The 23523-nt window shown below is 41.1% G+C and overlaps 1 protein-coding gene across 5 annotated transcripts in view; it reads right to left on the reverse strand.

The window, feature by feature from the left end:
• The window catches only part of LOC116046623 (galactose-specific lectin nattectin-like), a 46975-nt gene that overhangs the window by 23088 nt on the left and 364 nt on the right, over positions 1-23523 (reverse strand). The window contains exons 1-7 of one of the 5 annotated variants that reach the window (XM_031295026.2): positions 4302-4476; positions 3966-4028; positions 3653-3677; positions 2897-2900; positions 819-909; positions 292-426; positions 16-127 (exon numbers count right to left, since the gene is read on the reverse strand). In XM_031295026.2, the coding sequence (XP_031150886.1) occupies positions 16-127; positions 292-426; positions 819-909; positions 2897-2900; positions 3653-3677; positions 3966-4028 (430 nt within the window). In that variant the 5' untranslated portion in view covers positions 4302-4476. Of the gene's footprint in view, positions 1-15; positions 128-291; positions 427-818; positions 910-2896; positions 2901-3652; positions 3678-3965; positions 4029-4301; positions 4501-23427; positions 23491-23523 lie in introns of those variants that run through there. The other 4 variants (XM_031295025.2, XM_031295027.2, XM_031295028.2 and 1 more) reach the window with 4 other exon arrangements.

Here is a 23523-nt window from a genome sequence, read left to right on the forward strand (position 1 = left end):
GTTGTTGTTTTTTACCCTTATAGTTCATCTGAAGACAGTTCTCATCTCCACCTTTGTTGTCAGGCTGCCCCCAAGCCCAGCTTTTGTAGTCGAATGTGGATCCATCAGACCACATCCACACCCCCTCCTGGAGGAGAGAGAGAGAGAGAGAGAAAGGATCCTCCTTTTTTTCTGTTGTTTTATTTAGAGTAATTTTCCTCTTTCTGTTCTTTATTTCTTTCATCAAATTTCATTTTTTTCGATAGCTCGAGAGATGAGTGACATCACTTCCTGTGATGATAAAAGTCTCACCTTCACTGAGTCAAAGCCTCCGATCCAGGAAGTTTGGTTTGCACCGGTCACTTGGTTAATGAAGGTTCTGAGGAATACATGTTCCTCTTCTGAGTGGACTGAAGCCAGATTCCCACCATCAGAGTTGCAGAAGTTCTAATGGAGACAATATAATAAATTAAAAACATTTAAGAAAAAAACATAAACCTAATCCCAATTTTAACAGATGTGATCTCAGGACATCTCATTTTTATACTGACATACCTTTGGACAATGCAGGACTTTTACTGTAACAAAGTATTAATACTTTTAGAGACTGTCCTCTCCCAAAAAACAGTCCCATAAGTTGTTTGTTCAAGCAGCAATTAGGACTCATATTTAGGTTTATAGTGGTGGCGCCCTCTAATGGCCGTAGTAGTTATGACAGCAGCAAGCAGGAAGTAAAGTGATTTATTTTTTGCTCCTGTCATAACTACTATGGCCACTGGAGGACACCGCCACTAGAAATCTAAATATAGGTCAGGACAGTCTTGATAAAACTGCTGTACCTCTGCATCGATCCAACTCTTTCCCTGGATGTTGAAGCTGAAACAGCGAGAGCCGAACTGAGTCCAACCAGGAGGGCAGGGACCTTCAAGACAATGTTGAGTGAAGCATGTGAAGTTGATCGACCTCTGCCTGTCCGTAGCGAGCTCACTTTAGTTTTTTAACTTCTGTGAGGCAGTGTTGCATGTCTTCTGTTTGTATTGTTAATACATTATATAGATAATTTTGCTACAAGCTCCTCCCATCCTTTTTTCAGAAACCTAACATAATGGTTTTCTCCCTAATCCCTATCAGGACGTAATATATCTTTCTGTGTGATGCAATCAGTCAAGAGCAGATGGTTCCTCCTCGGACAAGACTGCCATCGGCTCCTCGGTTCGGTATTCGGGTTCCTCACACCACTATCAGTGTCTAGACTCCATCGGGGGATCAGCTTCTGGCTTTCTAACCCCCTAAATATATATATTTATATATAGGGCTGTCAAACGATAATTCTTTTTTTTAATCGCGATTAATCGCTGAAGTTCTATAGTTAATCGCGATTAATCGCATTTTTATCACATGATTAAAATTCTATTTTGCATTTCAGAACAGTTTTTAAGTACATATTAACAATCAAAAGCAATTTTTACCAATGTATCTTGATTGGGAATCAAATTAATGCAAAGAAAGTTACTTTATGAACTTGATTTTAAGATTTGTAATTATTTATTTACTGTAAACAAAAGAAAAATGTGTGAATCTGTCATTATTGCACAATTCCTCCAAGTACCTAACTAAAAAACTAAAAATCCCTATCCTTACTAGAGTCAATATAGTGTTTAGTAACTCCTAAATAATGTTGATTACTCACTGACGTCCAGTGATCACCGGTTATGAGCTGCTCATTTCTGCACAAGTCCGTGTTAACACAGCCCATCTCCACTCTTACCCGGCGATAGAGAAACAGGCTGGATAGTCCGGTACACTGTTGTTTCCACAACAACAAAAACACAGCAGTCTCTGAACTCGCGTTGGGAGTTTCGTTGAAGTTGGATGTAGTCCAGTTTGTTGTCTAATGAGCGGACACTTGCAAGCAGGATTGATGGAACAGGTGGCCGGCTAGCATTAGATTTCTACCTAGCTCGGTTATACTCCAGCCCCCATTCGTGTTTCACCGCTGAAGATGTCCCCCCATGATCGCCCGCTCCGGTCGCTGCCTGCTCCGGCCGCCGCAGCTGCTCGCTCCGGCAGTAAATTAATAAATGCCGGCATGCGATTAATGCGCTTAAAAATAAATTAATCGTGTCGCGTCGGCCCTTAATCGCATCGCGATTAACGCGTTAACGCTGACAGCCCTTATATATTATTTCATAATGATGGAGTCTAATCTCCAAAGACTGTACATGTCATATCATGCATTCGTACAATAAATCTTTGCATATCTGCAACAAAGTCTCTCCTGATTGAAATGGCCTTACGTGGTACCTAATGTTAAACGCGTGATGTCCTGATAAATGACTGGCATGCTAGAGAATGTCTTCAGTTTATCTGCAGAGTAACTCAGGTCTTTGGTTGAATTAAGATCTTATGTTTTGTAGAGCTGGGGGTAAACGATTATTTATTAAACGATTAATCGGGCGATTATTTTATCGATTAGTCGACTAATCTAACGACTAATTGGACGATTAATATAACGATTATTTTTCTGTTGCTCGATTAATAAAAAACAATGTATGTCAAATAAATACCAAAAAATTCTTAATATATTTTATTAAACAATTTTGCACAGCAAAAAATCTTCTGCTTTACACAAAATAAAATAATTATTTTACTGTTATACAAAATGAAAGGCCAGCCTGTTTACTCTTTTACAGTACCAACATAACTCTCTTGTTCAAAAAAATCAAGTTGTAGTGCAAAAAAGAAAAACACTGTGCAGTGAACAGTACAGACATTCCTGAGAGTGTTTAACACAACATAACAGTCCCAACATAAAACCTGATGCATAATCAAACTGACTCTCTTAACTGCTATTCTGTAGGTTTACATGTTAATGCAGCTGTGCACTTTGGTGGTGCTAGGCTAACCAACGCATCTTAGCTCTCTGTGCAGTTTGTTCGTGCTAGGTTAGTAGCTAACGTTCACGTTAGCTAACGTTAGCTACTATAGATAGCTGTGTTCTGCAGCCGTAAGCTAGCTACCATTCAAGCCAACATTAGATGATAACTAACGTTAGCTAAACACAGCTGTCTAGGCGCCAGTAGCTAGCTAACGTTAACGTTAGCTACTAACCTAGCACGAACAAACTGCACGGAGAGCTAAGATAGTTAGCTAGCACCACCTAAGTGTGCAGGCTACACAACACACTACACAAACATGAAATTAATTTAGCTAACGTTAGTACTTGGGACTATATTTGAAGTATTCCCATACCCTCGATGATTAAGGGCGAGCTGTTTTTTTAGGACTTTTTCTTTTCATGGGGCTTTTTGCAGGGCTTTGTTGGGAATTCTGTGAGGAGGTTGCTGTTTCGTCCTCCATCCTGCAATGTTTTGGTCTCCCACATGTGTGTGTGGCGAAGCGTCGACGCAAAAATACGACGTCGACGTAATTTTGACGTCGATGCGTCGACGTCATCGACGCGTCGCTACAGGCCTAATGTTTTGCAACATCTTGATCTCACTGAAAATTCCTTGATTAGTAAAAAAGTTGAAAAATCCAAGACAAACCAACATGGAGAAGAGAGGAAGGAGGCGCACTCACACACAACAATAAATACAAACCCCTACGTAACACTGTATGAACAAACAAGTCAAATACCATCAGAGCAACGAGTCAGAGTTACTGTACTGACCTGCGTAGGAGGTTTGTCCCCAATACTGTGATCACAAAAAGACGTATTAAACACGAGCAGTCTAATTACAGGACTACTCAACTCAACTTTATTTATATAGCACATTTGATACATAAGTATTCAAGTATTCAGCTCAAAGACCTTCACAGAACAAACTTATCTAATGTTTCAGCTTACAGTTTGCCTTACTTAGCCTACTTAAAACTAGTAACATTATTTAATAACTGTCTAAGAATCTTACAGGTTGGGAAACCACTGCATTATTCTTTATGTGCAACACATTGAGTTTTTTAAATTAATAGTTTTTACTTACAGATGCAGCCGACAGTCCGATGGACAAACAGAGCAACAAAGCAAACTGAAAGCCTGATTCCATCTGTGGAAAGACGTTAACCAAAGTCAACATACTGCAGACAAGGACATAAATGCAGACAATTAATGACTGTGATCAGTGAGCCATTTATCAAATGAAAGTATCCTGCTAGTTATAAGTGCATTATATAATATAGATATGGTTTTATATTAAATAGATTAACTAATATTTAAAATGTCTAAATATTAAATACACTAAGTGTTCTCAAAATATAAAATGTCCTCTTCATGAATACAGGATTAGCTTAAATATGATAATACATTGAAATATAATTACCTTTGCTGAGGTGATGATTGGCTGACACAGAGAGAACAACAAGCTGATGACTGTCACTGATAGAAAATGTCCAGTCTTTAAAGTTTATCAAAACGTGTTGAAAGCCCTGCCAGATCCTTCAAGTTACGCCCCTCTTTTCCAGTTCGCAGAGAGACCTCTTTGAAAGCGACGTGGCATCTGAAATATTGAAACCTGAGAACATGTTTGAATTGCTGGTGGTGCATAAAAAAAATGAGGAAAAATGTGTTACATAAAACTTCTTCCAGTAAGAGGTGGAACATTCGGGTATTTCCTTTTTTTCACTGTATACTTCTACTCCACTAAATCTCAGAGGTAAATATGGTACATTTTACTGCACTACATTTATGTGACACTGTCAGGTCTCGTCCAGTGTCAAGTTTCTGTGTTTAGTTGGTTTCACGTTTTCTGTTGGTTTTCCATTTCCTATTTTCTTTTGTGTTGTTTTGTTTTACTTCCTGTTGTATATTTTCCCACCTGTGTGATTACCTGTCCCCGCCCTAATGTGTTGCACCTGTGTCTCATTGTCTCCCCTGTCTTGTGTATTTAAGTTCCGTCTTCCCCTTGCCCTAGTGTTAGATTGTCTGTTTCTTTAGTGTGCAGCAATCAAGCGGTTTTTCCCTGTGTTCCCGTGTTTCTATGTTCCTGGTTTCTGGTTCCTTTGGATTTTTTACCATTGCCTGTTTTTGGACTTCCCCTTGCCTGTCAGTTTTGGATACTGTTACCCGTGAGTTAGTTTTTTGACCATTGCCTGTTTTTGGACTTCCCCTTGCCTGTCGATTTGGAAACTGTTGCCCGTGAGTTTTGTTTTTGCTCCAAATAAAACGTTTTTGAATTCTACTTACCGGAGTCGTGCATTGTGGGTCCACTGCTTTTTATGAGCATGACAGACACTCAAAGTTAATTTTTACATTAAAAAATGCTGATATGAAGCTGTACTAACACTACTAATCTACCCAGTAGTATACAAAGTATAATTAAGTAAATTATACTTTGATAAACTACAAAAATGTTCCTACCTGATACAAAAAAATATGATAATTTATGATGAGTGATTTAATCATGCGGCTCTTTACATCCTGCCACTCGGAAATATCATACACAAACATGGTCTTCACTTCCACTGCTACGCCGATGATGTCCAGATCTACATCTCTACCAAATCCATCACCACAGCTATATCCTCCACCCTGACCAACTGCCTCAACGATATTCAAACCTGGATGCAAACCAACTTCCTCCAACTCAACTATAATAAATCCGACTTGATGCTCATCGGCCCAAAAGCCCTCACAAAGAACACCCATAACTTCGGTCTCACTGTCAACAACTCCACCCTGTCTCCATCCCCACACATCCGTAACCTGGGAGTCATCTTCGACAGCAACCTCACTTTTGAAAACCACATCAACCAAATAACCAGAACTGCCTTCTTTCACCTCAAAAACATTGCCCATCTCCGCCCATCACTCACCTTCTCTGCTGCTGAAGCTTTGATTCACGCCTTCATCATTTACAGAATTGACTACTGCAACAGCAACCTCTATGGTTCACCTGCAAAAGTCTTAAACAAATTCATCCAAAACTCTGCTGCCCGTCTCCTCACCCACACCCTTTCCTGTGATCACATCACTCCCGTCCTTCAGAACCTCCACTGGCTCCCTGTTTCCCAACGCATCCAGTTTAAAGTTCTCCTCCTCACTCACAAAGCCCTCCATAACCAGGCTCCTTCCTACCTCATAGACGTGCTCCACTGCTACATTCCCCCCCCCCACGGAACCTCCGCCCCTCTGACGCAAACCTCCTCTGCCCACCACTCAGGACCAAGCCCTTACCTGGGGTGACAGAGCTTTCACCATTGCAGCCCCCTCCCTCTGAAACTCCCTACCCATACACATCCATGACTGTACTGACCTGGACACTAATCAAAACACACCTCTTCAGATTAGCTTTCCACATACAATAGTCTTACATTTCTCACCTGATAGTTACTGGTTTTATTGTTTTTAATTGCTTTTAATATGCTTGTTTGATGTGTTGGTTTTTTTGCTTATCTGTTTTTAATGTGACATATGTGCTGGTTTTACTGTAAAGTGTCTTTGAGTACCATGAAAAGCGCTATATACATAAAATGTATTATTATTATTATTATTATTATAAACTTTCCAAATGTAAATCAGACCGAATGGGTGTCTCCACTTCCTCCCGCTGTACAAAGTGAAGCCAAAATGTCCTGGATGCATTATTATGGATATTATGGCACCAAGGTTATAAACGTTAACAAAAACTAACGAAATAACGGAAACTAGGTGGGAAAAAACATTGTCGTTAACTGAAATAAAAATAAAAACGAGGCATTACAAAAAAACAATAACTAAAATAAAATGATCGAAGAAATGTCCTTAGTTTTCGTCTTTGTCCATTCTTACATAGAGCAAATAACGTTATATCTTTCAGAGTTAACATTTCCGACCATAGACCTGTTTTATACAGTCTACGCCGTAGACATTTATAGTTTCCGACATTCGATGTCAAAATGAACACAACATAGTCCGTGCCCCTCGCCTGGTATCATGGCTTACTGAAAGTCAGAAGAAAATGGCAGAGTCCTGTTTGATTATGACTTTGTCAGATAAAAGCAAGTTCCTCGCAGTGGAAGGTGGTAAAATATGTGGACAAATTATTAAAGGGAAAAATCCCACGAATTTGAAAGTACATTTGAGAAGCGCGGACAAGGAGACTAACCTAGCTTACCTTAACAAGGTAAAGGAGAACGAAAAGCCCCCTTTCCCCGAAACAGAAGCTAACCCCGGTACAGGGCATGGATGTATGGGTACAGGGCCAGGCAGCATAACGGAGACAACTGTAGGACAGACAAGAGTACAGGCGTGCTTTCACCGGCGACCCGATAGCTGCTGGTTTGTTAATACTGAGGAGAGGGAATTTCGGCAAAAAAGAAACAGGCCCGAAAGCCAAAATATTTGACTCCCAACTATTCTAATTCCCGCGCATTTGTTGATAGGACTTATGGATACCAAAACTCAAGGATCAACTCTGAGATGATAGATTCAGCTTAAGAAAAGTTTACTGAGTCCAGCAGATAAGTTAAAATCACATATGTGGGTTCACAAAAGACACTGAGTATCCCTAGCTTCAGACAAAGGAGTCGGAGCTCAGGCTAGCAAAGTCTCTGTTAAGTTGTGAGCCCCGTTCTGCAATATACCTCAACCTTTATCCTTTTCCTTGATGGGGTGTAATCCTCCTGTCTCCGGGCGGATTCTTCTGTTGCCACATACACACACACACACTCACAGGGTTGGGTCCTCTGCCTGGTGCAACTTCCTCTTCTTGTTCTCGTAACCTTTAAACAATTCACTTTTATGCCATATAAGAACTTAACTATTTTGATGACTTAAGCTTAACCTTCTGTGCATCAAGAGGTCACCCGGAGTACTTTTAACCACTTCCTCAATTTGACTGCACACTCTCCTGTTTTTTTTTTTTTTGGTGAGGGGTGGGGTGACCTTTTTTAATCTTGGCCCCTGACAAATGACCCATATTACAAAAAAAGACTAACACGAAAACTAATCAAAGCTAAACTAAAACTAAGCATTTTCAAAAAATAAAAACTAAACTAGCAAACCCGCTTTAAAAACTAATTAAAACTAAACTGAATTTGAAAACAAAAAGTCAAAATGAAATAAAAATAAAAACTAATGAAAAATGCAAAACTGTAATAACCTTGGTTGGGAACCGGAGGGTCGCTGGTTTAAGTCCCTGTACGGACCGAAGTATGGAGTGTGGACTGGTAGCTGGAGAGATGCCAGTTCACCTCCTGAGCACTGCCAAGGTGCTCTTGAGCAAGGCACTGAACCCCCCCCAACTGCTCAGGGCGCCTGTTCAGCATTCACAGCCCACTCATTAGCCCTTTCTGCATAACAATGTTCATTAATATAAAAATGTTACACACTAAAGCTGTCTTTCCACACCAAACTCCATTGAAAAATCTGGCATTTTAATGATCATTTAACATTTAATACAACCCCTCTACATGACTTCAGTCCTGTAGAAATGTTATAGGGTTTGAATGAAACCCTACTCTCAACTTCTCATAACACTTCACTTTAAACAGACAATAACTGGAAACATTTAAAAGTGTACAGGAGTTGGTATATTATATATATACTATATTAACTAAACTTACCAGGGTTTAACTGACCTGGCTGACTGACTGACTGACTGACTGATTAACTATAGCCATTAATGTTTTTACTAGCCTGTCCATGGCTTGTGCTACTTACTGATGAATATGGAAATGTTAAGTTGCACAATTTTTCATTGGTATTCGCCATTATAGATGGAAAACTTTTTTAATCCCATTGGTGAATTGCAAATTTAGCTACTCAATGATGAACTTAGGGGACAACACTATGAAAAAAGATTTTATTAAAATATGTATGTCAAACTTCAGCAGAAGACAGCTGATGAAAGTATTTTCAAACAAGTTCATAGAGACGTACATGTATGTTTGCTGATGAATGGGATTCACCATAACCAGAATCAGCTATAATAGTCAAGTGTGTGAGCACAAACAGGGAATATGACTTTGTTTTTTGTGTTGCTCTCAGTGTACTTGAACAGAAGAAGACATAGACCTAAAAACAGGGAAACAAAGACAAAAAAAGCTTTGCCAGAACACACCCACTGTCTGTTCTTTTAACAGTACCAACTTGTCCTCAATGTGACTTTTGTTTGACAGCTTTGGGGCCCTATCTTGCAACTGGCGGAGTGCGGCGCAAAGCCTGATGCAAGTGTCTTTTAAATAGCAAATGCACCTGCGCCCATCTGTGCGCCCATGGGCGTGCTGGTCTTACAGGGAGGTGTGTTCAGGTGAATTCTTAGCGTTGTTGTGGTTGTGTATATTTTGTTGTGTATATTTCTGTTCCCTGTTGTGTATATTTCTGTGGTGTATAGTTCTGTTGGTTCCCTGTTGTGTATATTTCTGTTCCCTGTTGTGTATATTTCTGTGGTGTATAGTTCTGTTGGTTCCCTGTTGTGTATATTTCTGTTGTGGTTGTTTATATTTCTGTTTCCTGTTTTATTTTGATAGTCTGTTTCTCCCCCTTGTCTTGTCTAGTTTTACTTCCTGTGTTTTCCCACCTTTTTTAATTACTCTGCCCACTCCTAATGTGTTTCACCTGTTCCCCAGCCCTAGTGTCACCTGTTCCTCATTTTCTCATTTTCCCAGTGTATTTAGTCTCTGTGTTCCCTTTGTCTCTTGTCAGATCGTTTTGTGTTTGTTTCTGTGTAGTGTTTTCATGTGTCAGTTTCAGTCGGGTTCCATGCTGCCTTGTTGTCCTTGGATTTTTCTTTCTTCTCAAGCTACTGTTTTTGGATTACCTTTGTTTTTTTGGATTTCCTGCTCTCTGGTCCGCTACATTTTGGTATTAGTTTTTGCCTGCTGCACTCAGGACTCCTTTTGTTGGTGTGTACTTTGTTTTTTGTGAAAATAAATCCTTCAGCTCAAACCACTCTCGCCTGCTCCCTGCTTTTGGGTCCTCAAATTCTCTGAGACGTAACTTTGAGGCAGCGGGAAGTGATCGTGCCATTGTCCGACAAAAACCTGGTCTAAGATCAATAATGCAGCATTTCATTGTTATTTTAACAATGAAATGTTTAGCTATTCCTCTGTCTCCTTTAGTGATAATGATACATGTAGTTTATTCGCTGCTCTGGAGGCAAGGCTTAGTGAGTTTGAGGCCCGGCTCCGGAACATGGAATCAAAATCTTTTGCTTCCGTAGCTAGCCAGCGCCCCGTAGCTGGTGCGGGCCAACCTACTGTAGCTTCTGTTAGCAATCCCCCGGCAGGCCCCGAGCAGGAGGGCAAGTGGGTGACTGTCTGAGGGAAGCGTAGCACTAGCTCTAGACTGGGGAGTGCACATGACGGCGGTCACTCTAAACTGGATCATCTTCGCCTTTCTAACAGTTTCTCCCCACTCAGTGATACACCTGCTGAGAAGCCAACTCTGGTTATTGGGAGCTCTATACTGCGAAATGTGAGGTTGACAGCTCCAGCGGCTGCGGTCTTTTGCGTCCCTGGGGCCAGAGTGGGCAATGTGGATCCTATCTAAAGCTGCTTTATCATATCTTGAAGAGCTCATAATACCTTATTGTCCCACTACAGCACTGCACTCCCAGAATGCAGAGTTACTTGTGGTTCCTAGAGTCTCTAAAAGTAGAATGGGAGCCAGAGCCTTCAGCTACCAGGCTCCTCTCCTGTGGAACCAGCTCCCAGTCTGGGAGGCAGACACCGTCAACACATTTAAGAGTAAACTTAAAACTCTCCTCTTTGATAAAGCTTATAGTTAGGGAGTGAGGAGTTGCAGCATTCACCTAGACCGGTGGGGGAGGGTGTATATATATGTACAGACACAGCACCCATTCTCTTCTCTGCTTCACTTCATAGTTGTCAAATGAATCTACCATATAACCATGATATGGTTATATGATATAATCAAAGTAGAGGAAGGCAGGCCAGTACAGTCCGATCCGGCAGGGGAGAGTTCTAGCCTGACCAGGCTCCTCTCCTTAACCTGTCTCTCACCTGTGACTTCCTTTGACATACTGAGTTTCTCTCTTCTCTCTCTATCCATCTGTGTGCATCCTTGTCCCAGAAATGCTTGTTACTAACTTAGCTCTGGGGAGCTGATTCCCTGGGGTCCTTATGGGTTTCTTTTGCCCAGCATGTTTCCTTGGATTAGGGTGGCACCTAAATCATGGTTGCAGCTGTCCCAGTGGTCCTGCTCTGCACCCTGCTACGCTCTGCAGTGCTCTGCTACGTCCTGCTGTGCCCTGCCACGTCCTGCTACGCCATGCAGTGCCCTGCTAGGCCATTAAGTACTACAACTACTATTTCAGCGCCCTGCTTCGTCCTGCTGCATCCCACTGCGCCCTGCTACGTCCTGTAAGGCCCTGCCTTGCTTTGCTGTGCCCTGCTACATCCTGTAACGCCCTGCAGTGCCCTGCTGTGCCATGAACTACTACAACTACTATTTCTGGTCATTGTTCCATTATCTTTATTGTGACTATTATTGCCATTGTTCATCACACCCCCAACCGGCACCGTCAGACACTGCCTACCAAGAGCCTGGGTCCGAGGTTTCTCCCTAAAAGGAAGTTTTTCTAACCACCTGAGGTTTCTTCCTAAAAGGAGTTTTTCCTCGCCACTGTCGCATTAATTGCTTGCTCTTGGGTGAATTACTGGAATTGTTGGGTCTTTGTATATTTATAGTGTGGTCGAGACCTACTCTATCTGTAACGAGCCTGAGCTCAAAGAACATCGTCGCTGGAGTTACTGCAAGTATTCAGGAGAACGGAGGGAAAAACTCAGCAAAAGTTGCCGCTGCTGCAGTTACTGCTAAAAAGGCAAAGAAAAGAAGGTCTGACGCTGAAAAAGCGGCGACTACAAAGGCTGCAGATGCAGATTGAGGGGATAGACGGAGCCACCGAGGAGATGCAACTTTCAAATCTTGCTAGCTTTTCAACATTCCCACTCTGCCTTTACCAGTGAACTCAGGCAAGTTCTGCACTTATAGGGAGCGTATTTTTTCTATTATTTCTAGGCAGATTTAAGGAAGTTTATTCACCAGAGATCAGAGATAATGACATCACCTGAACACAAATTTGTTTTTCATGTCTGTGTGTTCAGATTTGACCGAGTAATGACTCTGAGAAGAAGTGTGTTTTTGACGCAAGTGGGGGCACAAGGGCGCTAAGGGTTTTAAAGAAAATAAAGCAATATAGATGTAAACTGAGCAGCTGGTGTCTAGAGTCGAGAGTGCATCCATACCTTTTTTTCTTCTTTCTTTAGCCACAGCGGGGATATTTTGCCCAAAACTTTTTTTTCATAAATCCCCAAGAGTCCAAGGAAATGGAATATCCAAACCATTATATCCAAAACGAGCTGTTCGCCTCACAATCTTGAAGTGTCTGGCCGAATCGCAACGGAAAAACGCTAAGCATGTTTTTCATTTCCGCACTTGTATCGCAGATCGCTTCTCACCCAACACTTTTACCAGCTCGATGTGGCTTCACTGTATTCTCTAAGGTCTAAAGGCCCGGACACACATAGCCAACGGCCAAACGTTGGCAAAAAAGGCAGTTGGGCTGATCTGTCTCCCCAAATTGGTCAAAAAAGTGCCTCGGAACACACCAAAGTGACGAAACGTAATAAGTCTCCATAACAGCAGGTGGCGCTAATCTATGTCACCCAAAAATGAAAACCAGCAGCTGATTGGACGAACGCGTCACATGGGTGTTGTTTCTCCGGAAATTCAAAGACAGACTGTCAGTCATGGCGGCTTGTTCAGAATACGATCTCATATTGTACTAAAATTGTTCACCGAAACGTGTTTCTGGAAAAACATTTTAAGTGAGAAATAGGCCGTGCAGTTGCTGAATCTGTCTTCATTTCAGATCGACAAAGGTCAGTTTAAAAGATTTTCGTCAGATTTTGAGAGACTCTAGTCACGCTAATCCCGCTCCCCGTTTCCGGATTAGCACTCCACCAATCAGATGGGTCATTTGAGTCCAACTGCCGGCAGTGCCCGCCCCACCGATTATACATGTCAAATAGGCCAAAATGAAGGACGACGGCCCCTTGGACAGACAATGGCACAGAACACACCGAACATACTCGAGTCACTGACCTCGCCACACTGTCCAATGGCCGATTATCGGCTTGGTGTTTGTCAGCGCCTTAAGGTTTCCATAGATACCTTGTTTGAGCCAATATGTTCAGTTTAGCCTTTGATAGCCCTATGGGAAACTGATGATCTCTCTGACGCGATGTCAGGCCCACGTGCGGCTGATCGACATTTGCTCAGACCAGTTAGACTCCCGTGTTACAGGACCCTAATATCCTTATAGCCAATGAGCAGACGAGTCAATAGACACCAAACTTGACACTGAATTTTTAACCCTGTGATGGCTGTAGCTGTGTCAAAGCAAAACAGGGCCTCCAATAAGCATATCACACCCTGTGCAATTTATAATTACTCATTTCTATATATTTATGTAAATAGTTATTTAAGGTTTGTGTGATTGATATGGGTGTGTTTGTGTAATTGAGAAGTGTTTTATTTTGTACTTTATTGGATTTTTTTTCTTAAATGGCCATTTTTGAGTCTTTTGGCTTCTGGGTTTTTTCTGTTGTAAGCTGAGACATGTGGCTATGGCCTTGTGTTGTCTGTATCTCACCAGATGTGTTTACTGCAGTGTATTTTAATCATTTTACAGATGTATGACTTGGACGGAAATAAAAAAAACAACTCCATTCTAGCCTCTCTAACTCTGTGTCAGTAAGACCTAGAATCACCCTGACACGTAATAAAACGTGAGTGTTACCTTTCCAATGACGTCAGGCTCACCCCAGAGTGTCAAAGTATATGGGAGCTGTACCACTTTTACCTTAAGAGGTTAAAGTACCTTAATCGCCTCCATGAGTGTGTTGCAACTGCTGCTGCTGTTGCTAATCGGGCTGAATCCCTTTTTATCAGCTAAAAAATAGATATAGTAGAGTTGTTTTATGGTCACTCCACTCCACTGCTTAAGTCGACAGCTGCATTATATTTTGTGTTGACGACTGCTGTAGTTTGTAAATGACTGTCATGTTAGTCCCGTTAAGTAAAACATACTTTAACCCTTGTGTTGTCTTCCTGTCAACCATGCAACGTTTTGTTTTTCTGGGTCAAATTTTAAAATTCAAACTTATTTTCAACATTTTGGTCGACTTTTCGACACTTTTGTCGTTTTTGCTGATGTTTTAGTCACTTTTCCCGATGTTTTTGAAGATTTTTCCGACATTTTTGTCACCTTTTTCAACATTCTTTTATGAATTTATTTTCAAATGCTATAAAATTGAATAAAACACCCAAATTCAATGAAAGTAGTGAACTGATCATTTATTTTACTTATGAAGAGCGTTGTAGGGAACCATCCATGTTATTTTATTTGACAATTCGGTTGAAAGAAATCCAAATTTCTGATATAGATACTTTTTGAAAATGGGTCAAATTTGACCCGAGGACAACAGGATGGTTAAACAAACTTTTTGGGACTTAGTTCTTAATTCAAACATTTACTTGGTGCATTATAAAACATGTGTAAGAGTTGCTTCTTACTTGTAGAATTTACAGCAGAAGTTCTCTGAGAATCTCTTTGGTAACACTTTACTTGACAGTACCGACATAATCGTGACATGACACTGTCTTAACTGGTGTCATGATAGCCAGTCTTATCCTTCATGATATCTTAATGACAAATAAAAATGGTACCACTTTACTTGAGGTCAAAATATTTATTTGTTACATTGTCATAATAGTGTCATAACAACAAGTCTTATCCACGATATCTTAATGACAAATAAAAATGGTACCACTTTACTTGAGGTCTAAGAATCTATCCATTACACTGTCATAATAGTGTCATGACAGCCAGTTTTGTGAAATATCCTGTCACACATCTATTTGACCAAGTGCTAGAATTGGTCTCTAACCTTGCACATCTAATTATAATAATCATTATGTCAACATGTCATGAATACAAAAAGAGGTTGATTTTCTTTTATGTCAAGTTGTTATGACAAAGACATCCTCTGGTAATGTAATCCTGGTTAATGTCAAGTTGTCATTACAAAGACATCCCAAACAAATTTAATGTCAACTTGTCATGACCAAGACAACTTCTGGTAATGTCACTTTGATTAATGTCAAGTTGTCATAATCAAGACAACCCAAACAATGTCAACTTGTCATAAACGTTTATGACTTGTTTATAAGGTTTATGACACATTCATGAAAGTGTCATGTCATAGTTATGACAGTGTCATGTCATGATTATGCCGGTACTGTCAAGTAAAGTGTTACCATCTCTTTTAAATCCAAGATGAACTGGTATTGAAACAGAAATTTCCCTAACCTGATTGATACCTAATTTGAATCGAAATCGATTCGGGCAATCATTGGCGATACCCAGTTCTAGTATTAAACCTAACTGAATGTAATGTGTTTTCGAGCCAGAGGACAAAACCAGAGTTACTTCAAACCAGGGATGCACCGAATCCAGGATTCAACTTCGGATTCGGCTGAATATTGGGCTTTTTGACGGGGTTCGGTTTCCACCGAACCTAACCCTACGCTTGCACTACGCTCGCTACACTGGTCAACGTAATGACGGCGCCGTTGATTACGGGAAGGTGTTTACGTAGGTGGAGCGTTCAATGCAGTAGGCTGTGAGAAAGTGAAAATGGAAATCAGAAAAAGTGTAGTTTGGCAGTACTTTCAATCAAAAGAAGGCCATTTAAGTCCAGCTACATGTTCAATTGGCAATGCCGATTTGTCTTGTGGTGGCGAGGACCCTAAACTATACACAACATCACCGCTGTTACAACATTTGGTATGAAACATCTGAAAGAATACGAGTTGTGCATTAAGGAATCTACAGACAGCAGCTAAAATGCAGCAACTTCAGGTACAGCAAAGGAAGGACAGTCACTGTTTACTTCATTAATGTGTTTACTGTGTTCATGGACTGAGGATGGGACGAGGATTCGGTATTTGGTTTCGGATTCGGCAGAATCTTAACCAGTGGATTCGGTATTCGGCCGAACCCCAAAAATCTGGATTTGATGCATCCCTACTTCAAACACCAGATGAAAGTGGACACAGTTGAGTCCTTACTTTTACTGCTTAAAGCAAGGGTCTCAAACTCGCGGCCTGGGGGCCAATTGAGGCCCATGGGCTGATATTTTGTGGCCCCCCTACTTGACATCAAAGTTTAGTGTCAGTGCGGCCCGCGCGTTGTTCTGAAACGCACCTTTTTGCTAAGTCGTTGCGTGTGCCGCGCTTTTATTTTATTTGTTTGGCACTTATGGGCTACCATAGCTAGTCTCGTGACTGCGGCATTTGTTGTCAACGGTTGTCAAGCTAGCCAACCGTGAAGTACCTGGGGAAATATCAACGTTAGTCACTTGGTTGAAACGTGTTCCGGAGTGACGGAAAATATCTGCCATCACCCAGTTCCAGTCATGTCTCTCTCAAAACGTGCCGTGAAGAGAAAGGTTGGCGACGAGCTCAGGCAATTTCAGTGAAAGTGGGAGACGGAATATTTTTTCTATCGAGCACAGGGGCACCCCTACATGTCTCATATGCACAGAGAAAGTTGCGGTGTACAAGGAATATGACATCAGACGTGATTACTCAACTAGACATGCTGAGGAGTATACAACATACCAGGGAGATGAGAGAAAGAACCGGGTCGCCAATCTTAAAAAATGTCTATTGAGGCAACAAGATTTATTTAAGAAAGCAAACAAAGAATACTTTTGTTGAATACTTGACGCGGCCCAGCCTGACCCACACTCTGCCTCGAGCGGCCCCCAGGTAAATTGAGTTTGAGACCCCTGGCTTAAAGTATATTTTACTGATAATACTTTCACTTGAGCAGGATCATTTTGAATGCAAGACTTTTACTTGTACTGGAGTATTTTCTACTTTTGTTGTGTTGGTGTTTTCTCACTGACCGCTTGTTACGCCCCAGTCTAGGGGTGCCTAGGACGCAACACAAAAAGGCCCCATCTTCCCCGTCTCCCAAGTAGCCACAAACAATTAGGAGGTTAGGTATCAACAAACTTATTTATTTTACAGAGAACGAAACAATATATACATAACATATGTTTGTTTAAGGCTTCAGGGTGGCCTACCACCAAAATAACAAACAAAATAATTCTGACTGGGAGATAAGACTAACCTAACAAACAAAAGGGCAAAACAAATTACAAAAGACTTATCTCCCTAACTAACAAAAACAGGAGAAAACAAGATTGGAGGTCCACCCTTACTAAACAAACCAAAAACAATATCTAATCTAAAGCAACGTTACACAAAGCAAAAGTGTGGCCGGTTGGGAGATGAGGAGGACGAGGATACGAGATATGCAGCGGCAGCAAACTGAAACGAAAGTCCTAATGTAGGACGTTTTTGAGGTTTTTAAACTCTCTGTATTTTGTGAATGGGAGCCTTTAAAGAAACATGACAAATACAGCTGTCCCACAATCATGATTATCTTGGTCAGAATCATCTCTGCACATTATATTATCTTACCAAAATAGGAGGAATGTTTTCCAACAGTATTAACGTGTGCTGTAAGTAGGGGTCCTCTGCTCCTAGACACTGTATTGTACTGAATTGAGTTTAGCCAATAAAAAGGTGACCGGCCTGCGGCGATGACAGTTAAGTTTAGACACCAAAACCATTGGTAAGAAAGATCATGAAAAAAGATGGTGGTTTGGATTAAAACACTCCTTGGACACAAACTCCTGTTTCCTGGGTGAATGTCTTGTGTTATCTCCTTAACTACTTCCGGGACATGAACTCTGCTCCCCGGCTTGAAAGCCCTGAGTTTTAGGAACCAAACATCCCCCCCGACCTCCTCCCTATGAGGATCTTCACACTCTTATACAGCAGCAGTCAATGTGCTGCTGATAGTAATAAATACGTGGAATACATACAGATTACAGTGCTTTACTTTTCACAGCTCTATGTACAAATGCTTCATGAGAACAGCCTGGATTGTTATTGTTCTGAATATTGAATACAGTGAAAGTAAAGAGTGTGAATACTTCCTCCAACTCTGTATATATATACTCTGCCACGTACAGAAACACTGTGACTGGCTGGGTGTGTCCCTCTGACTTATTAGCCCCAAAACATTAGTATGAAGTTAGCATGAAGCTTCACACTTTGTGTGTGTGTGTGTGTGTGTGTGTGTGTGTGTGTGTGTGTGTGTGTGTGTGTGTGTGTATAAATAGTCTGGCCTTGGATTTTGTCTCTACATTTAGAAATCTTCTGGATCAGTGAGATAATCTAGGAACATTTGAAAACACATGTCTGACTTATGTTTTATTAATTATTATGGTTTATTGACTTACATATCCGTTTAGCTTAGGTTGTACTGATTTAAGGGATATGAAGATACTCCAAGAAATGACATCACAATAAGTTAAAATACCAATGTAGGCACTGAAGGATTATCTCTATTACTGAGTTCAAAGGGTTCATTTCCAAGTGACTATATCAATGCTCCACCTGGTGGTCACACACAGAACTGCATATCCACTCCTGGCACCAACCTGCAATATAAACTAAACATTATGGCTCCAACCTTTTACAAGTAATATTTTCATGATTGTCTCTAATAACTAGAAGTAGTATTTCTGCACTGTGGTTTCAGGTACTTTTAGTACTTGGATTTTATTTTCTATTTGGACATTTTTGAAGAGAAGATCATCACCACTCATGTCTGGTAGGTGGATGTTGTTACCTTTGGACAGAGCTGACAGACAATATTCACTAAACTAAAATGGAAAAGATGTCAGAGTATTTGAATGTTTTCTGTATGTCATTTTGTGTTATTTACTAGATTAAAAGTCCAATAACTGATTATGTTTTTCTCCAGCTCAGAGAGTCAGTTTCCTTCTAATGTTAAAACTCAAATGTGAACCGTTTCCTAACTCTTCAGATAATAAACAAGTGAGAGTGAGTCTGTCAGCAGAGAGCTGTTTCTGTCTGCAGAACAAACTGAAAGAGAATCAATGATAGAGATTATAGATGAGCTGTAGTGAGATCATGATGGAGGGAGGCCTCACAGCTTCTTGGAGCAAAGGAAAGGAAATATGTCGGTATGCTGCGCGTCATTCCAGTTGTTTCCTTTAGAGAAAGAGGTTCCAGAGAGTTTTAATGTCTAACTTTTTATCTTTCAGACTGCAAAATATGACCACCTACTATAAGTTTAGAGGTCATTGTTGCATCATCATGTTTATTTAAAAGACAAGATGTTTCATATGTTGTTGTTTTTTACCATTATAGTTCATCTCAAGACAGTTCTCATTTCCACCGAAGTTGTTAGGCCGAACTTTAATACTGTTTGTGACAAAACCTGCATGAAGAAAAGTGTGTTTGCCTATTACACTTTCTTTCATCTTCAAATTGTATCTCAGGGTGGGGGGGTACCACTAGTTGATGCTGTGTTGGCAAGGTGTTAACAATCACAAATTGTTGTAAACATATAAATACTGCGGTGAACCCGTGCGTAATGCTGCATGATGGCACTGCTGGCCCTGCAGGAGGACTACGCTAATGGAAGAATCAGGAGAAAAAAAGACTTCAGGGACCATGACGATGACTGGCTAATATGCCAATTTAGATTCCCTAAAGCTGAGCTCTTGGATCTATGTACTGAATTGGGTCCAGTAGAGAGGGCAACGCACCGGAACCGTGCCATCCCGGTCCAAATACAGGTCCTCGCAACTCTGGGGGAAACCGGCTGTTTCATATCAAAGCTGTCCCCGAGTGCCGTAATGCCTGCCGTTTTGGACGTATTATTAATACATGTAGTTATAGATCAGGGTTCCATACACTGTGCAAGAACAGGCCAAAATTATGATTCAATTTGCAGCAATTCCTGAACGTCTGAGAAGTTTTTAGCTTTTTCTCCGCCAGTCATCATGATTCGGTGTAACAACTGCCAGTGTCATTCATATACTGATCAGCATTCACAAGGTGCTTTGCATTGACTATTTATGGTTAAAAATGGGCGGGATAAGAGGCTGATCCACGTACGCACACTTGTAGGTAATCTATGATTTATAAAGGGAACATTACTTACAGGTGTGCGTACGCACAGTTTTATAAATCTGACTTTTTTTTGGCATACGCCATTTTGGGCTTTTGGGCGTACGTACACTTATAGTAAGGATCCTACGCACAGTTTTATAAATGAGACCCCTGGCCCGTCTGTTTTCACCGCTCACTTGGTTAATGAAGGTTCTGAGGAATACATGTTCCTCTTCTGAGTGGACTGAAGCCAGATTCCCACCATCAGACTTGCAGAAGTTCTAATGGAGACAATATAATAGGTTAAAAACATTTAAGAAAAAAACATAAACCTAGTCATAATTTTAACAGATGCAATCTCATGACATCTAATTTATATACTGACATACCTTTGGACAATGCAGGACTTTTACTGTAACAAAGTATTAATACTTTTAGAGACTGTCCTCCCCCAAAAAACAGTCCCATAAGTTGTTTGTTCAATCAGCAATTAGGACTCATATTTAGGTTTATAGTGCCGGTGCCCTCTAATAGCCATAGTAGTTATGACAGCAGCAAGCAGGAAGTAAAGTGATTTATTTTTTGCTCCTGTCATAACTACTACGGCCACTAGAGGACACCGCCACTAGAAATCTAAATATAGGTCAGGACAGTCTTGATAAAACTGCTGTACCTCTGCATCGATCCAACTCTTTCCCTGGAAGTTGAAGCTGAAACAGCGAGAGCCGAACTGAGTCCATCCAGGAGGGCAGGAACCTTCAACACAATGTTGGAAAAAAGAGAAAGTTAGATTCTTGTTACGTAGCAGTTTGTATTTTTTGTTGTGTGTGTGTGTGTGTGCCTCCTCCCTCTCTTCTCCAGCTAGTTGGTCATTGCTTGTGCTCACTCAGCTCCCTGGATAAAGGAGGGAGGAGACCTTCATTGTGCCGGCCGGCAGCAGACTGCACTGAGTGAAGCATGTGAAGTTGATCGACCGCTGCCTGTCTGTAGCAAGCTCGCTTTTGTTTTTTAAAGGACTGTTCATTTTTTGTTTAAGGGGCTACCCAGGGCTTAATTTCACCTGGAACACGCCGGAACATGTTCTGGCACCTCCGACGTTGGATCCGGAACCTTTTTTATTGGATCCGGCACCTCCTGTGTCACCAAGAAAAATGAATCGCCTAAATGAAATCTATCTTGTTAGTCTTTATTCCCCATTGAAGTTCCACAAAAATCTTGTGTTTGCATTTTCGATGCGTTTTGAGGTGAATTTAAGACGGAGTGGGGAGAGGGACGGAGGGAGGGGAGACAGAGGGGGGAGCGGGACGGACGGAGAGGAGGCACTTCAACAGCGCGGCACTTCAAGTGACACAAGCGCTTGTGCTGGTTGAGATTGCTGTTATAGCCTCATTTCACTCAGGGGAAAAATGTCAAAAAGACAACAAAGTTTGCTTAACTTTTTCAAATACGCTGGCCAGTCGGATCCCAAACAAGCAAAAATCGTTTCTGCCGATCAAGAATGTGGAGACCACGGTGGGTTTTTTGGTTAATTTAATAGTCCGATGGATAATTGCTGCTTGTGAAAACGATTGTTGCAGTGTATTTTTTTTTTTTTACATTTCGCACTGATGCAGTGCATGTTCTGAAATAAAAAGAAACATTGCCCTGATGTAGGCCTACACACAGCGTTGTTTAGGTTTTTTTAGTCAGAGAAGCTACGTAGGCAGTGTATTTTCTTTTTTTGTTCCGTTACCTCCAACCCCGTTTTGAGTCGCCGGATCCACCCCCCCTCTACGCTCCGGGACCTCCCACTTTACAAATTAAGCACTGGGGCTACCGGAGGAGTTTTGGGATCTTTAGTCAAAATAGACTTCGCCAGCAATACATTTTTCTATGACCTTCTAAAATGATTGGGAAAAGAGGCATGACCCTCCCCAACAATTTATTGATGCCTTCTGTACTGGTTTGCACTTGGCAAAGATGTGCAGATACCCACTGTTTTTTACAATCATGACATACATGACTTAACCTCTTTTTTATCCGTCCTCTTCTTTCAGAAGCTGCAGTAAAATGTTCTCCATTGACGCCGACCCGTCGTCCAATATAATCCACTGCTTGCCTCTTTGTCTATATATTAAAACTGGTATCCCATATTCGGGATTCAGTATGCAGTCCTGGAACCATTCTTTTTCGATTGTTTGTCTCTCAAAAAATGACGCAAACAGTTCAAAGGCAAAATCCATATCCAAGACACCACATGGCTTGTCTTCATAGAGTACCAGCAACCACTCCAACACTCCTCGTAATTTTGGCGCGTCAATACTATCTATAAAAAAATCTATTTCTTTAATGTTTCCTCACCCAACAGGGTCTGGAGTGAAACTTAGGTTTTTGTGCTTCCAGCTAGCGGTCCGTATTTTCATCCTCCGCTCGCTGTGATCCATTTTATGAATCTTCACAGGAGCTTAAATAGCTCGTTGTTCACAATAGGCCTACCTGTGATCTTGGGGGTAGGGCCAGGTCTGGTGCATCATGGTGGTGGGGGATGTTGCGATTTTTGTTGGGTCAGACCCATCTGCTAGAGATGGGGGGCCGAGACTGAGAGCTACATGGAAAAATATGCACCAAACCAGCCACTTTGAAATTTTGCTTCAACAAAGAATAAAAAGACATGACCCTCCCCTATTTTCCTCCGGTGGTCCATTCCATAAATACCGAACGGTCCCTAACTTCTGTGAGGCAGTGTTGCATGTCTTCGGTTTGCATTATTAATAAATTATATAGATAATTTTTGCTACAAGCTCCTCCCATCCTTCCTTCAGAAACCTAACATAATTTTTTTCTCCCTAATCCCTATCAGGACGTAATATATCTTTCCACGTGATGCAATCAGTCAAGAGCAGATGTACGGGAAGTTAACATCTGGGCGTACAGCCAGGAATGGCGAGGTCAATGGCCTTATGTGGTACCTAATGTTAAACCTCACTGCATATCACACTGTATATAACACCACTTATTTTTTCATATGTATATAGTGTCTCAACTGTGTGCTTATTTTATTTCATGTTGTGAAAGCATCTGGTGAAAATGTCATTCCAATAACCCCATCGGAAATATATTTACTGGGAAAAATGTTGACGCGTTCAATACTCCCCGCTGTATATGTTGGCACTGGGAAAGTAGTTGCTTTTAATCTCATTGTACATGTGTATAGTGACAATAAAAGGCATTCTATTCTATTCTATCCTCCCAAATGTATAAATGACTGGGGCGGCCTCTAGCTCACCCAGTAACAGTACAGTAACCCCACTAATGTTTCAGCTTACAGTTTGCACTCAGCCTACATTAAAACTAGTAACATTATTTAATAACTGTCTCATAATCTTACAGGTTGCGAAACCACTACATGTACAACACGAGTTGTTTTTTAAATTAATAGTTGCATAGTTTTTACTTACAGATGGAGCCGACAGTCCGATGGACAAACAGAGCAACAAAGCAAACTGAAAGCCTGATGCCATCTGTGGAGAGACGTTAAACAAAGTCAACATACT

This window comes from Sander lucioperca, chromosome 8 (genome assembly GCF_008315115.2).
Source record: "Sander lucioperca isolate FBNREF2018 chromosome 8, SLUC_FBN_1.2, whole genome shotgun sequence".
NCBI lineage: Eukaryota > Metazoa > Chordata > Actinopteri > Perciformes > Percidae > Sander > Sander lucioperca.